This window comes from Stenella coeruleoalba, assembly GCF_951394435.1.
Source record: "Stenella coeruleoalba genome assembly, chromosome: 1".
Taxonomy (NCBI): Eukaryota; Metazoa; Chordata; class Mammalia; order Artiodactyla; family Delphinidae; genus Stenella; species Stenella coeruleoalba.
Window position 1 is genome coordinate 57,367,112 of NC_137169.1, and position 13,667 is coordinate 57,380,778.

The 13,667-nt window shown below is 35.1% G+C and overlaps 1 protein-coding gene across 1 annotated transcript in view; it reads right to left on the reverse strand.

Annotated features, from left to right (window-relative positions):
- Nucleotides 1-13,667, reverse strand: part of DNAI4 (dynein axonemal intermediate chain 4) — a gene marked incomplete at its 5' end in the record, with an annotated part of 124,703 nt that overhangs the window by 17,935 nt on the left and 93,101 nt on the right. Inside the window, 5 exon segments of the mRNA XM_079922893.1 lie at nt 712-833; nt 1,124-1,278; nt 3,030-3,181; nt 4,708-4,794; nt 8,543-8,751. Coding sequence (XP_079779019.1) covers nt 712-833; nt 1,124-1,278; nt 3,030-3,181; nt 4,708-4,794; nt 8,543-8,751 — 725 coding nt within the window.

A 13,667-nucleotide genomic window follows, 5' to 3' on the forward strand; every position in this document is an offset into this window, starting at 1 on the left:
TAAAGGCCTGAACCACATTAGCAGTAGTAGACTTGGACTAGAAGGAGTGGGACAATCTTACTTAAATATCATTTGGGTAATAGGGTAGAATAGAGTAAGAGCTCAAGTTTTGGCTTAAATAAGTAGGTGGATGATGGTGTCACTAAAGAGATAATCATATTACATATCAGAAAATATATAGGATATGTGTTTTTGCAAGTCTGTCATAGTGGCTGAATTTCTGATTCCAAAGGACCTCTGGATAAAAAGAATTAGAAAAGTAGAACTTTACTAAGAGTGCTCTGACTTGACTTTGGTCTTGACAAACATGATCTTAAGTGGTCTTCCTGATCCCCAGAATCATGAGTCACCACTCACATTGAGATATGGAGGACTATAGAGTGGATTTGGTTTCTATAAGTATGATAGAGCAGCAGAGCACCAAAGAGAGGCAAGGAGGGGCATTCAAGTTAAACATGGAGCTGTAAAGATAGTTCCATAGTTGCTCAGAAATACAGACCTTTCCTCCAGAAAGCAGAAAAAGGACAGCCAACTGGAATGTGCCATTCTACCTTAGGCTGACACCTATGATACTTATGTGTGTGACTTTTTTATTTACAAGGCGCAATATTTATTAACATGCTGACATTTTGTCTTGATTTATATCTTAATACACTTCAATTATCAGCAGTTGTTATATGCAATAGTAAATAACAGATTGAAATAATTTACCTTGGGGTGAAAAGCAAAGCACATTCCAGGAGCCTGTCGAGATATCAAAGCTTCACCTTTCTTTTCTTTTTCCCCTCCTTTTTTGCTGCTGCTAGCAGTAGTTCTCCTCAAATGCATCAAATCTTTATTTAAAGAAAAAATACATATATTATGTACCACAGTAAATAATAATGTAGTTATGTCCCTTCTGCAAAGAATATGATTTCTGCCATCCTTTGCAGGTCATTAGGTTAAAATTAGCAAATACCAGAGCTAGATGCTTAGAAAAACAATGACCAAGCCCAGTTTTTTTTTCTTATTTAGCCAAACCTAAATTTGTCACCTCTTACACATAGTTCACTAGGAATTTTTAATTCAGCACTAACAAGAGAAAGATAATTTGGTGTCTGTGTGTGTATTTATTTATTTTTACCATGACAGTCCAGTCCTTTCCGTATAACCCATTTGGAGATCCTTCCATCTGCTGATATAGAAACTAGTATTTCTCTTTTATCACCTGCTGTCCCTCGATCTTGTTCTATCCACTGTAGTTGCCATACAGGTCCCAAATGTTTTTGAGGTGATTCGCTAAAACAGGGAAAAGCATGAAATATAAAATAGTTATAATAATTTTAAAATTCTTGGGGTATAAGCGACTTAGAGTATAAGTGATAAGGACAGCTCCCTAGAGCATCATGACCTACTCATGGAATGATACTTTTGTTGTTCAAAATTGGACTTTTACTTTAAGTATTTTGAAAAACAGGAAAAAAAATCACTTTGCTAATATTCACTGGTGTTTTTCTCATTTCTTACAAAAGGAAAATTTTATTGCCTTTAGTTATATTAGCTATCATATCAGGGATATAAAAGCAAACATTTTCTTTTTTTAGAATCTACTTCTCTTACTCTATTCATTTACTTTTTCCTAGTTGTGTAAGTTTAATTTATTTTAGACACATTGAATATTATCATCTCCATCTTTATAAGGATATTTTTCATAGCTTAAATGAGTAAGTCATTTAAGTCTTATTCAAGTAAATAGTTACCTCACCCTTCTTCCTATGTTTCAGGATTGCCCACTGGCTTGATTCTCTCTAGGGCTGAGATTTAAAAGTTTTATGATGAATTATAATCACTTCTCAGATTACTGGCTGCTTTCCTGTCAGATTAATGGGTTGCTTTGTTCCCAGTACTGACTCCCTTGATTTTTTATGCAAGCTCTCCAAATCAGTAGTTCTGAATTTTTTAAAGTCTATATATCTTTGATTATTTGGTAAAAGTTATGGACCCTCTTCCCAGAAACAAGCACAAAGGCTCACGCTTACAAAACTATGTAAATAATTTCAAAATTAAGCTAAAGAACACCTGCTTTAATGCCTATTTCCAGTTATTGTGAAGTTTATGCAAACACTAATATAAATATACCGCCTCATTTTGCTCCACTGGTATCTGGTTTATTATAAAAACCTAAGATATCTTTCAATATCTTTAACATTTTATTTTCTCAATATGTCTCATTCATTCATTCTTAATCAAACACTTACTGTAATCCTGTTATATGCCTGATATTATGTGACATACTGAGGATACAAAGGTAAGGAAGACATAATCCTTGCCCTCAGAGCTTACAGCCTCCTCAGGGAGATATATATGTAAATAATTTATACAAAGCACAATAAAGGCTACAATAAACGTATATATCGGATGCACAAAAGAAAAGAATGGGCAGGTTTCCTGGAAGAGGTGACACGGAAGCAATAAAGGATACAACTTTCACTTATAAGGTGAATAAGTTCTGGAAATCTAATGTACAGCATGGTGATTATAGTTAATAATACTGTATTGCATACTTGAAATTTGCTAAGAGAGTAGATCTTAAGTGTCCTCACCACTCACACATAAAATGGTAATTATGTGAGGTTATGGTTGTGTTAATTAATTTGACTGTGGTAATCATTTCACAATGTATACATATATTAAATCACTACACTGTATGCCTTTAAAAATTATGTCATACAATCTAAATATATACAATTTTTATTTGTCAATTATACCTCAATAAAGCTGGAGATATTTAAAATTTTTGAAAAGAATAAACCGTCAAGCCAAAGGAAGTTTGTTGGTGAAGAGGCAGAGAGGATGATAAGGAGATATTAGGGCAGAGCATTCCAGCTGGAGAGACATTATGAGGAATTATTAAATGCTTGAAGGATAATGGTATTACTCTCAATAACAATATAAACATTCACTCAAAACTAAATAACATTAGAGTAATTTTTTCCTTCTCCCTAAAAAAAGCACATGGTTTATGTTTATCTAATTCTTGGGATTCTCACCTACTATCCAGAACTGGAATGTTACTGTTGCTCTGTACATTATAAATCGCAATAGTGCCATTGTGATAGCCAACTGCTAAAAGGTTAGGTGCTCCAATTGAAAAATCCACAGCAGTAACGCCATATGGACTCTGATAAGTACGTTCTGGCCACTGAATAAAAAAGAAATTATATTACATTTTAACCTTGGTTTTGTAGACCACAGTAAGGTGGGTATGATGGTGGCTGAAGACTAGGCTGGTGGCAGAAGACTAGGCTGGTGGCAGTGGGGATATGAGGAGAGTTAGTCTGCATTCAGTTACTCATTTCTTCCTAACTTCCTGTATACATGAGAATAAAACTTCAATTGGCCATTTCCTTTATTTTGATGAATCCTCAGAGCTCAGTAGTTTTAAGAAATACAGCACGTGGTTTCTACAGTAATTATCATTTTGGGTAATCCTCCAGCAGGATTTGTATGATCATCACAAGTCACTGTCTTAAAGATACAAATAATGGACACCAAATAAATTATCCTGCATATATTCCTATCCTCCAGTATCTGTTTCAGATGCTTGTATTATCTAATCATTCTAAACAAGGATAGAGGAGGTTCCAAAACTCTCTAAGTTACTCTTTTCTACAACTCTGTCAAGATTTTTATTGTTTTGTTTTGTTTTAATGTCTAATCCAACTCCTTTCTGGTTTCTAACAACCTACATGGAAGAGAAGATAACCTGCTGATGATGAATCCTATGTCAACCCTTCCACACGTTTAAAATTGCTTCTTCCTTTCTTTTAGGCTATATACACCCAGCTTCCTAACAGATGGGGGATTATTTATAAAAACTCTAATCATTTTTATATGCTCTTCTGATCCTTTTCTAAGTTTTCCACTTTACGTTTCAGTTGTGACTTAAAACTAAAGCTGTAGAGTAACAGGTTGACTAGGGCTGTTTAACAAAAAGCATAACTGATTCTTGTTCATTCTCTTTGAAAAATTCATGGCAGTAAGAGAGCTATATTAATCTATTTTCTATCTATCGAGGAGAGCAGAAATATATTTTATAAAGTGATAAGGAGTTATTTATATATTGAGAAACAACCCAGTAGTAAATGAAACTTAATTTTTAAAGAATTTTTATTTGCAAATATATTCTTCTTTATAACAGGCAGTGATAAACAATAATGGTTCAGCCCTAGATCATCATATCTAACAGCACATAGTAGATGTTCAATAAATATTTATTAAATGAATTTACCTTAACCAATAAAGTGTAAGAACAAATTTTTGTTGTTGTTGTTGTTTGTTTTTGTTTTTTGGGGGGTTTTTTTGGCGGTACACGGGCCTCTCACTGTTGTGGCCTCTCCCGTTGCGGAGTACAGGCTCCGGACTTGCAGGCTCAGCAGCCATGGCTCACGGGCCCAGCTGCTCCGCGGCATGTGGGATCTTCCCAGACCGGGGCACGAACGCGTGTCCCCTGCATCGGCAGGCGGACTCTCAACCACTGCGCCATCAGGGAAGCCCAAGAACAAATTTTAATTGTTTTACTGTTATAGATTTAAACCAAAGAAAGTAAAGTCTTGCTTGGTAAAACTTTCTTGAGTTTGTTTAATGATCACATAAAACTAACTACTTTATGAGAATTATGTGAACATTTAATTAAATAAAAATAGGTCTTATTCCTGTTTTAGTTACCATGGGATTCTTTATTGACCAGCAGCAAGCCAATCCTCTTTTTTGCTCCTTAAATCCAAAGTGCCCATAGCCAACAGCCAAAAGGTCCTAAAAAACAGAAAAATTAAAAATAGAGAAGACAGCATAAAAATATCAGCAAATGTATAAAGATGCATATTAATGAACTGTGTTAAAATAGTGATGATATTTCAATTGAGGTTAAAAAATACCAATATACCAACTATTTTCACTCTACATTTCCATCTTCATAAGCAAAATAATAGTAAAAATAACCACATTTTTTAGGCTGAAGAATAAGCACACAAAAAAACAATTGCTGAAAAGCTATTTTACATATTGAGATAATCTTCAAAAATTGTATTATTGCATTATAGTGTCTTATGGGTTTTTAATAATGACCTAATAATTTCAAATGTAAAATAAAAGACATTTATTTTTAAAGGGAGGTGCCATGGACTGAATTGTGTCTCCACCCTTAAAAGTGATATGCTGAAGTCCTAACACCTAATAACATGTGATTATATTTGGAAATAGGGCGCTTAGGAGGTTATTAAGGTTAAATGAAGTCATAAGGGTGGGGTCCTAATCTGATAGGATTGGGTTCCTTACAAAAAGAGGAAGAGACACAAGAGCTCTTTCTCTCCACCATGCAAGGATACAGCCAAGCCAGGAAGAAAGCCTTCCCCTGCAACCAAATTCATCTGGCACCTTTATCCTGGGCTTCCCAGCCTCCAGAACTGTAATAAATAAATTTCTGTTGTATAAGCCATCCAGTCTATGGTATTTTCTTATGGCAGCTCGAGCTGATTATAATATAGCAGGTCATTTCCAGAAGTGCTTATACAGATGACCCTTGAACAACACAGGTTTGAACTGTGCAGGTCCACTTATACATGGATTCTTTTAAATAAATACATTGAAATTTTTTTAGAGATTTGAGATAATTTGAAAATTTCACAAACTGCATAACCTAGAAATATCAAAAAAATTAAGATTTGTCATGAATGCATAAAATATATGTAGATAGTAGTCTATCCTCATATAGGCATAAGTGATATTCAGTATAAAATTAATAATATGTGAGTTTTCTTACTGTTTTATAGCTTTGCTTTCAAAGAACTACATTACCATACAGTATGCCTCTCTCTCATAATTGGAGAAACTGCATATCAGCCTATCATCACAGATAAGTAGGGTTTTTTTTTTAATGTAACAGTGTTTCCAATATTGTATTATGAATATGACTGTAATACTGTATGTCATAAAAACTTTGTAATAATTCACTCATTAGTTTATAGGCTAGGCTATACTGAAGCAACCATATCAATTACACTAGGCTACCATAAAGCAATCATATTGCTGCTTCTTCATTATCAATGCATAAATCATTATACCTGTAAATAAATATGAATTTATTTTTCACATGATATTTTCATTTTTGATGTCTGGTGTTAGTAATACATGTAACATCAACAGTGTTTTGTATCATATAAGACAGTATTGATGCAGGTACTGACAGAGTATTCATCTGTTAAACAGATGACATAAGCTTAACGGTATTGATAAATACAGTACTATAAATGTATTTTCTCTGATGATTTCCTTAATAACATTTTCTTTTCTCTAGCTTACTTTATTGTAAGAATACAGTATATAATACATATCACACACAAGATATGTGTTAATTGACTATGTTATTGGCAAGGCTTCCAGTCAACTACTATAGGCATTAGTAGTTAAGTTTTGGGGGAGTCAAAAGTTATACTTGGCTTTTCATTTGCATGGGGGGTTGGCATCCCAACCCCCTTGTTGTTCAAGATCAACTGTATAAGGATGTATGGACAAAAGTTTAATGATCGACCACACCCTGTCTCTTCTCTGTAATCAGAAATATTACAAACACAGTCCTGTCACCACCTTACCTTCAAGCCAACATCGTGTCTCCACAATTCCCTCTGCCTTAAAATACTCTTCACCACTACCCTTTTTATCTTGACATTGACAAACTCCTATTCATCTCTTCTAGACTCAGCATAGGCGTCACTTCCTCTAAGAAGCATTCACAAGCCTCTCTTATATGTTCCCACAGCATTATTTATTTTCTTTATTAAAGCTCATAGGAAAGTATTATATGGTCAGTATCTATGTGTGACTAAATTACTACTGTATCTCCAGCGCTTTAACAGAGTTCCTGGCACAGAGTTAATGTTCAATAAATATTTGTAGAATGAATTAATAAATATGATAGATGGCACCCATCATATATTTTTTAGCTTCATTCAAAATTAATCTTATTCTCAATAGCAATAATAGTGTTTAAATGCTAGTATATCCAGTTTCTTAAAATGATTCATCTGTCCTTATTACATGGTTATTGATTTATTAAATTTCACTTATCTACAAGATGTTCCCAAATAGTTTTATAAAGACAAATCCATACCAAAAGTATTCTATTTTATTCAAAAATAATATATATAATTTAAGAATTGTGTAATTTAGGTTTCAACAAAAATGATTTTTTTAGGTTTTTTTAGCATTAATTTTTTTATTGAGGTATAATTGACATACATTATATTAGTTTCATGTGTACAACATAATGATTCAATATTTGTATATATTGTGAAATGATCACCACAAAAAGTCTAGTTAATATGCATCACTATACATAGTTACAGAATTTTTTTCTTGTGATGAGAACTTTTAAGATCTACTGTCTTATCAACTCTCAAATATGCAATGCAGTATTATTAACTATAGTCACCATGCTGCACATTACAGCATGAATTATTTATTTTATAACTGGAAGTTTGTACCTTTTGACTCCATTCACCCATTTAATAGCCATAACAACTATCATGCTTGCGCACAGTACCTTATAAGGTGTAGCAATAAAATAATAAGGCTAATTCTTAAAACATGGATAATACAAGACAATTTAAACAAATTAGTTTTGACCATTTTAAAAATACACCAAATATTTATTCCAAAGATACTGCCATTACACAAAAGATTTTGAAATTACTAGTGGAGAATCATGTCTTCAGAATGAGTTTATAAACCACAGGAAAAAATAAGTCTCATTACTCTATAATCATCTCTTTTTGACAAACAAACATACCATTCTCCCACTTGATGATTCATCTAATTCTCCTCAGGATGATTCTTAGCCGTGCAGTAGTTAAAAGCAAGAACTCTGGAGCCAGATGTCTGGGTTTGAATTCTGTTTCACTTACTGGTTATATAACTTTGGGCAAGTTATTTATCCTTTCTGTGCTTCAGTTTCCTCATCAACATAATGAGGAAAATGGTAGAGTTGTGATAATACAAGTAAAACATTTACAATAGTGTCTGGTACATAGTAGGTGCTGTTTTAAGTATTTGCTGCTATTAGTAGTTATAGTATTTTAAGGAATCTCAAAATTATTTTGCACATGTTCAGGGTCACTGGATTAAGTATATACTTCCAAATATGATTACTTTAAAGAGAATACAAATTTGGGCACATGAGTTTGGTACCATGTTAAACTAAATAAATATATACTATCTTCTTGTTCACTTAATATCTCATGTGGATTCAGAGAATGCCATGTCCCAAGTACATCTCCTAAAATAAAAATGGTGACATTTTCATATTAAAGGAGAAAACCATCATTTTGTAACTGTTTGCATTTTCCCCTTTTAAAAACATAAACTTGTTTTTAGAGGAATTTTAAAACTAGGGGTTATGTCCATTTAAAGCCCTTGCCTAATAGCTGAGAAAAAAAAGTTTTTATTAGTACTTGACAAGTGCCCTTAAATGCTAGAGACAGAATTACTAAAATGTTTGATAACTTACTGGATTTTTTTTATTCCAGGCAAGGCTGCTCACATTAAGGCCTTTGGTTAAGTCACAGGAAAAGGACCAAAGTCGTTCCAAATTGGCTGGTATTGTTGATTGTTCTGAACCTATTTCTGTTTCTTCTTCCTCTTCCTTCTTAGCCTCTTCTTTTACCTCTTCAAGTTTTTCACCTACTAAAAAGTCTTCAGGTTCTTCAGGTTCTGGTTCTAAAATTAAGTCAAATTAAAAAGAAGATCATTGTGCTCTATACCTACAGGAATCTACCAAAGTCTCCAAAGGGCATCTCTATCTACCACTGACACTTCAGCCATCATTGGATCTGCTGGGTCATATGGCCCAAGGGACTGGGTACCCTGAATAGCTGCCTGAGCCTGTTACAGAATCTTCTGTCATTCTAGGCCCCACTCAAAGCTATTGGTTTTTCAGACCACTCAGTAAATGGACCAGAGGACTCATCCAAATGAGGAATATGTTGCCTCTAAAATGCAAAGACGTCCACTAGGCATTGTGTCTCTTTTTTTTTTTTTTTTGGTTGAAGGGGAACCAGATGCAACAATGTATCCTTCACCTTAGAAGGTATATATCTTGACATATTCCATTGCCACTGGACCCTTTGAAATTTCACCGAGGTGGAAGGCCCCTGAAATTTTGTCAGATTTATTTCTCACCCTCTGACATGCAAATGTCTTACCAGCTAAGTCTACTTCCTGTTCACTAGGTCCAATCAGCACAATACCATCAATGTAATGGACCAGTGTGATGTTCTGCTGAAGGGAAAGCTCCCTGCAGACTAAATTATGACATGAAGCAGAACCGTGAAGGTGTACTGCTAACCTGACCAGCTGAAAGCAAATAGCTTCTGGTGGTTTTACCAACAGGTATTGAGGGAAAAAAGCACATTTGTCATATCAATAGCTACACACCAGGTACCATGAGATATGTTAATTTGCTCAGGCAGTGAAACCCTATCTGAAACAACAGCTGCAATTGGAGTCACCACGTGGTTAAGTTTACAACAATCCACTGTTTTTCTCTAGGATCCGTGTGTTTTCTATGTAAGCTAAACAGATGAGTTGAATGGTGAGAGTCAAAAATTCCTGCATATTTCAAGTCCTTGGTGGTAGCATTAATCTCTGAAATCCCTCCAGAAAGGTGGTATTGCTATGATGTACTATTTTCATAGGTATAGGCAGCTCTAGTGGCTTCCACTTCGCCTTTTCCTCCCATATTAGCCCTCACTCCACAGGTCAAGAATCACATGTGGGGATTCTGCCAGTTTCTGAATATTTCTATTTCAAGTATATATTCTGGAACAGGGGAAATAACCACAGGATGATTCAGCGGACCCACTGTGAGATGAAACTGATCTAAAATTCTGTAGATCACCTGACTTTTACAAGTCCTTACTCTGACTTGTAGACCCCAGTGATGTTTTGGGTCTCCCAGAGCTAGTGTGAACTCAGAGCCACTGTTCAGTAATCCCTGAAATTTCTGATTATTTCCTTATCCGCAATGCACAGTCACCCTAGTAAAAGGCTATAGATCCCTATGGGGAAAGCTGGGATAAATACTAACAGTATACATTCTTGGCCGTGTAGCATGATACATTCTCAAAGGGACCCAGTCTCCCCTTTATTCAAGAAGTTCTGGTTCTATAAACTGGCTCAAGAATAGGAATAGGTTAAGGGGATGTGACTTTGTTTTTTAGTGTTTCAAGTTAGAAACACTTGACCTATAACTCTACTGCTTACACAGATTAAGAATTTACAAGAAGTCTGTCTATTATGGGCTGAATCATTTCTCCCCAAAATTCATATATTGAAGCCCTAAGAATGTAGTACCTCAGAATGTAACAGTGTTTTGAGACAAGGGATTTAAAGAGGTGATTAAGGTAAAATTAGGCTATTAGTGTGGGTCCCAATCCAATATGATTGGTATCCTTATAAGAAGAGGAAATTTAGACACATCAAGAGAGACAAGGGATGCACACACACAGAGAAAAGACCGTGTAAAGAGGCAGCAAGAGGGTGGCCATCTGCAAGCCAAGGAGAGAGGCCTCAGAGGAAACCAATGTTGCTGGCACCTGGATCTTGGACTTCCTGCCCCCAGAACTGTGAGGAAGTAAATTTCTATTGTTTAAGCCACTCAGTTTGTGGTATTTTGTTATGGCAGTCCTAGCAAACTAATACACCACCTACCAATTTCTCTTCTAAGGACATCGTAATCAACTAGCCAGTGCCCTGGGTCTCTGCAAGTCAGATTATTCTCATTACTGCCTTGTCCCCATTATGGTAAACACACCTACATTTCCTCTGGCAATTAAATGCTGCCCTTTAGCCCCCTCACCTTCAGGATCCAATTACTCTTATTGTATTTAAGGCCCCAGTTCAGAGGCAGCAGCTCTCACTATAAATTCTGACCTACAGAAGAGTGACCACAGAGCTCTTCAAGGATGTTGGGGCTCTCCCTCACAAGTTTATTTCTCACAATTGTGGTGAAAGGTATGTTATCTGGACCCTCCTGGAGTGACCAGGCAGGTCATCATGATAAGTCCGCTCTAACGTTAGAACGTCCCTACGCCTTTGGATACCTTTCTTTATAGTATACCAAGACAGTTCTGATACTTCAGCTCCACTTAGTAAAGGCCACATTTTGGTCCATTATCAGCCAACCAAATAAAAAATTCTTAAAGCCATCTCTAATCCTTAAACTACAACACTGTACCCAGAATCTCTGCTCAGCGGAACCATATTAACTTTGACCTGATCTGACTTTATATTCCTTCCATCATTATCCTATACCCTTAATGCCCATTTCCACCTATATTCCTCAGATCTCTGCCTGCATAAATTAGCAAACTCAGCAATTGATTCTCCAAGAATTATAACAAACCAAAATATGTATGTACCTAACAACTTCAAAATACATGAAACAAATAAACAATCAAAACCAATAGCTCTGAAAGGAGACATAAATACACAATTATAATTGGAGATTTCAACACTCCTCTCTCAATAACTGGTAGAACAAGTAGGCAGAAAATCGGATGACCTGAACATCACTATCAACCAACTTGACCTAACCAACATTTATAGAACATTCTATTCAAAAACACCAGAATATATGTTCTTCTCAAGTACCATAGCACATTCTTTAAGATGGACCATATTATGGACCATAAAATGACTTTAGACCACAATGGAATTAAATTAGAAATAAGAGAAAGATAGCTAGAAAATTCCAAAATATTTGTATATTAACACATTTATAACAACACGTGGGTCAACGAAGTCTCAAGAGAAATTTTAAAATATATTTTAATGAACTGAAAATACAACATATCAAATCTTATGAGTTTCAGCTAAAGCACTGCTTAGAAAGCATAGAGAAAAGAAGAAAGTTAAATTTGTATCTCACATGTGATCCACCCATTCCACTCCTAGGTACTGACCCAAGAAAAATGAATGCAAATGCCCATACAAAGACTTGTATACCAATATTTTTACCAACTTTATTTGTAATGGCCCCAGACTAGAAACAAATATAAATCAACAGATGAAAGGGTAAACATAGTATAGGATATTCATACAATGGAATACTAGTCAGTTATAAAAAAGAGTGAACAATTGATACATGCAACCACATGAGTGAATCTGAAATAATAATTTTGATTTTAATAATTTTGCTGAGGAAAAGAAGCTAGATAAAAAAGAGTACATAATGCACATTTATATAAAATTCTAGAAAATGCAAACTACTAATCTATATAAGGATATAAAGCAAATCAGTGGCTTCTTAAGGATAGGAGAGGGGCAAAGAGGAACAAGAAGGAAGGATTATAAAAGACATGAAAAAAACATTTGAGATATACATATATATCATTATATATAATTGTATATATTCATTGATTGTGGTGATATATCAAAGCTTTTGAATTGTATGCCTTAAGCATTGGCAGTTTATTGTCACTTATACTTCAATAAAGCTGTTAAAAAATAACAGTGGTATATCACTCTTTAAATGAATCCCAGATAATATAAATACCACAGCAGTTTTTAATTGTGAAGAAAATTACAATCATTGACATGCATAGGTTTTAGCTGTACAGTTTGATGAGTTTTGATAAATATACACACTGATGTAACCAACAATCCAATCAAGATGCAGAATATATCCATCAACCGAAAAAGTTTCCTCATGCTACTTTCCAGTCAAACCTAATCTACCATAGGCAGGCACTGGTTTAATTTCTAAAACCTTGGAGTAGTTTTGTTGGTTACAGCATATCATGAAAATGGGCCCATTGGTATGCATTCTTTTGTGTCTGAATTCTTTCACTTAACAATGTTTTTGAAATCCATCAAGGTTATTTTGTATATAAGTAGTGCACTCAGTTTTATTGCTGAGTAGTGCTCCAGCATTTGTTTAAGCATTGACCTACTGATGGATACCTGGGCTTTTTCCAGTTTGGGGTTATTATGAATAAAGCTGTAATGAGCATTCTTATATAGGTCTTTTTTGTGGACATATTTTTTTCTCTTGGGTAAATATCCAGGAAAAGGATTATTGGGTCATTGGATGGATCTGTGTTTAACATTTTAAGGAACTTCCTAGCAGACGTCTGGGCTGTACAATTTTATACTCACACAGCAATATATGAAAAACCCAAGCTGCTCCATGTTTTTGCTAACACTTGGTTTTGTCAGTCTTTTTAATTTCAGCCATTCCGGCTAGTGTATTGATTTTTTTTTTTTTTTTTTTTTTTTTTTTTGCGGTACGCGGGCCTCTCACTGTTGTGGCCTCTTCCGTTGCGGAGCACAGGCTCCAGACGCGCAGGCTCAGCGGCCATAGCTCACGGACCCAGCCGCTCCGCGGCATGTGGGATCTTCCCGGACCGGGGCACGAACCCGCGTCCCCTGCATTGGCAGGCAGACTCTCAACCACTGCGCCACCAGGGAAGCCCTAGTGTATTGATTTTAACTTGCATTTCCTTGATGACTATGTTTAGTACATTTTCAGGTGTCTATTTGTTGGGTGAAGTTCCTGTTCAAACCTTTTGTCTAATTTTTTTAACATCTTTATTAGAGTATAATTGCTTTACAATCTTTTGTCTATTTTTTCA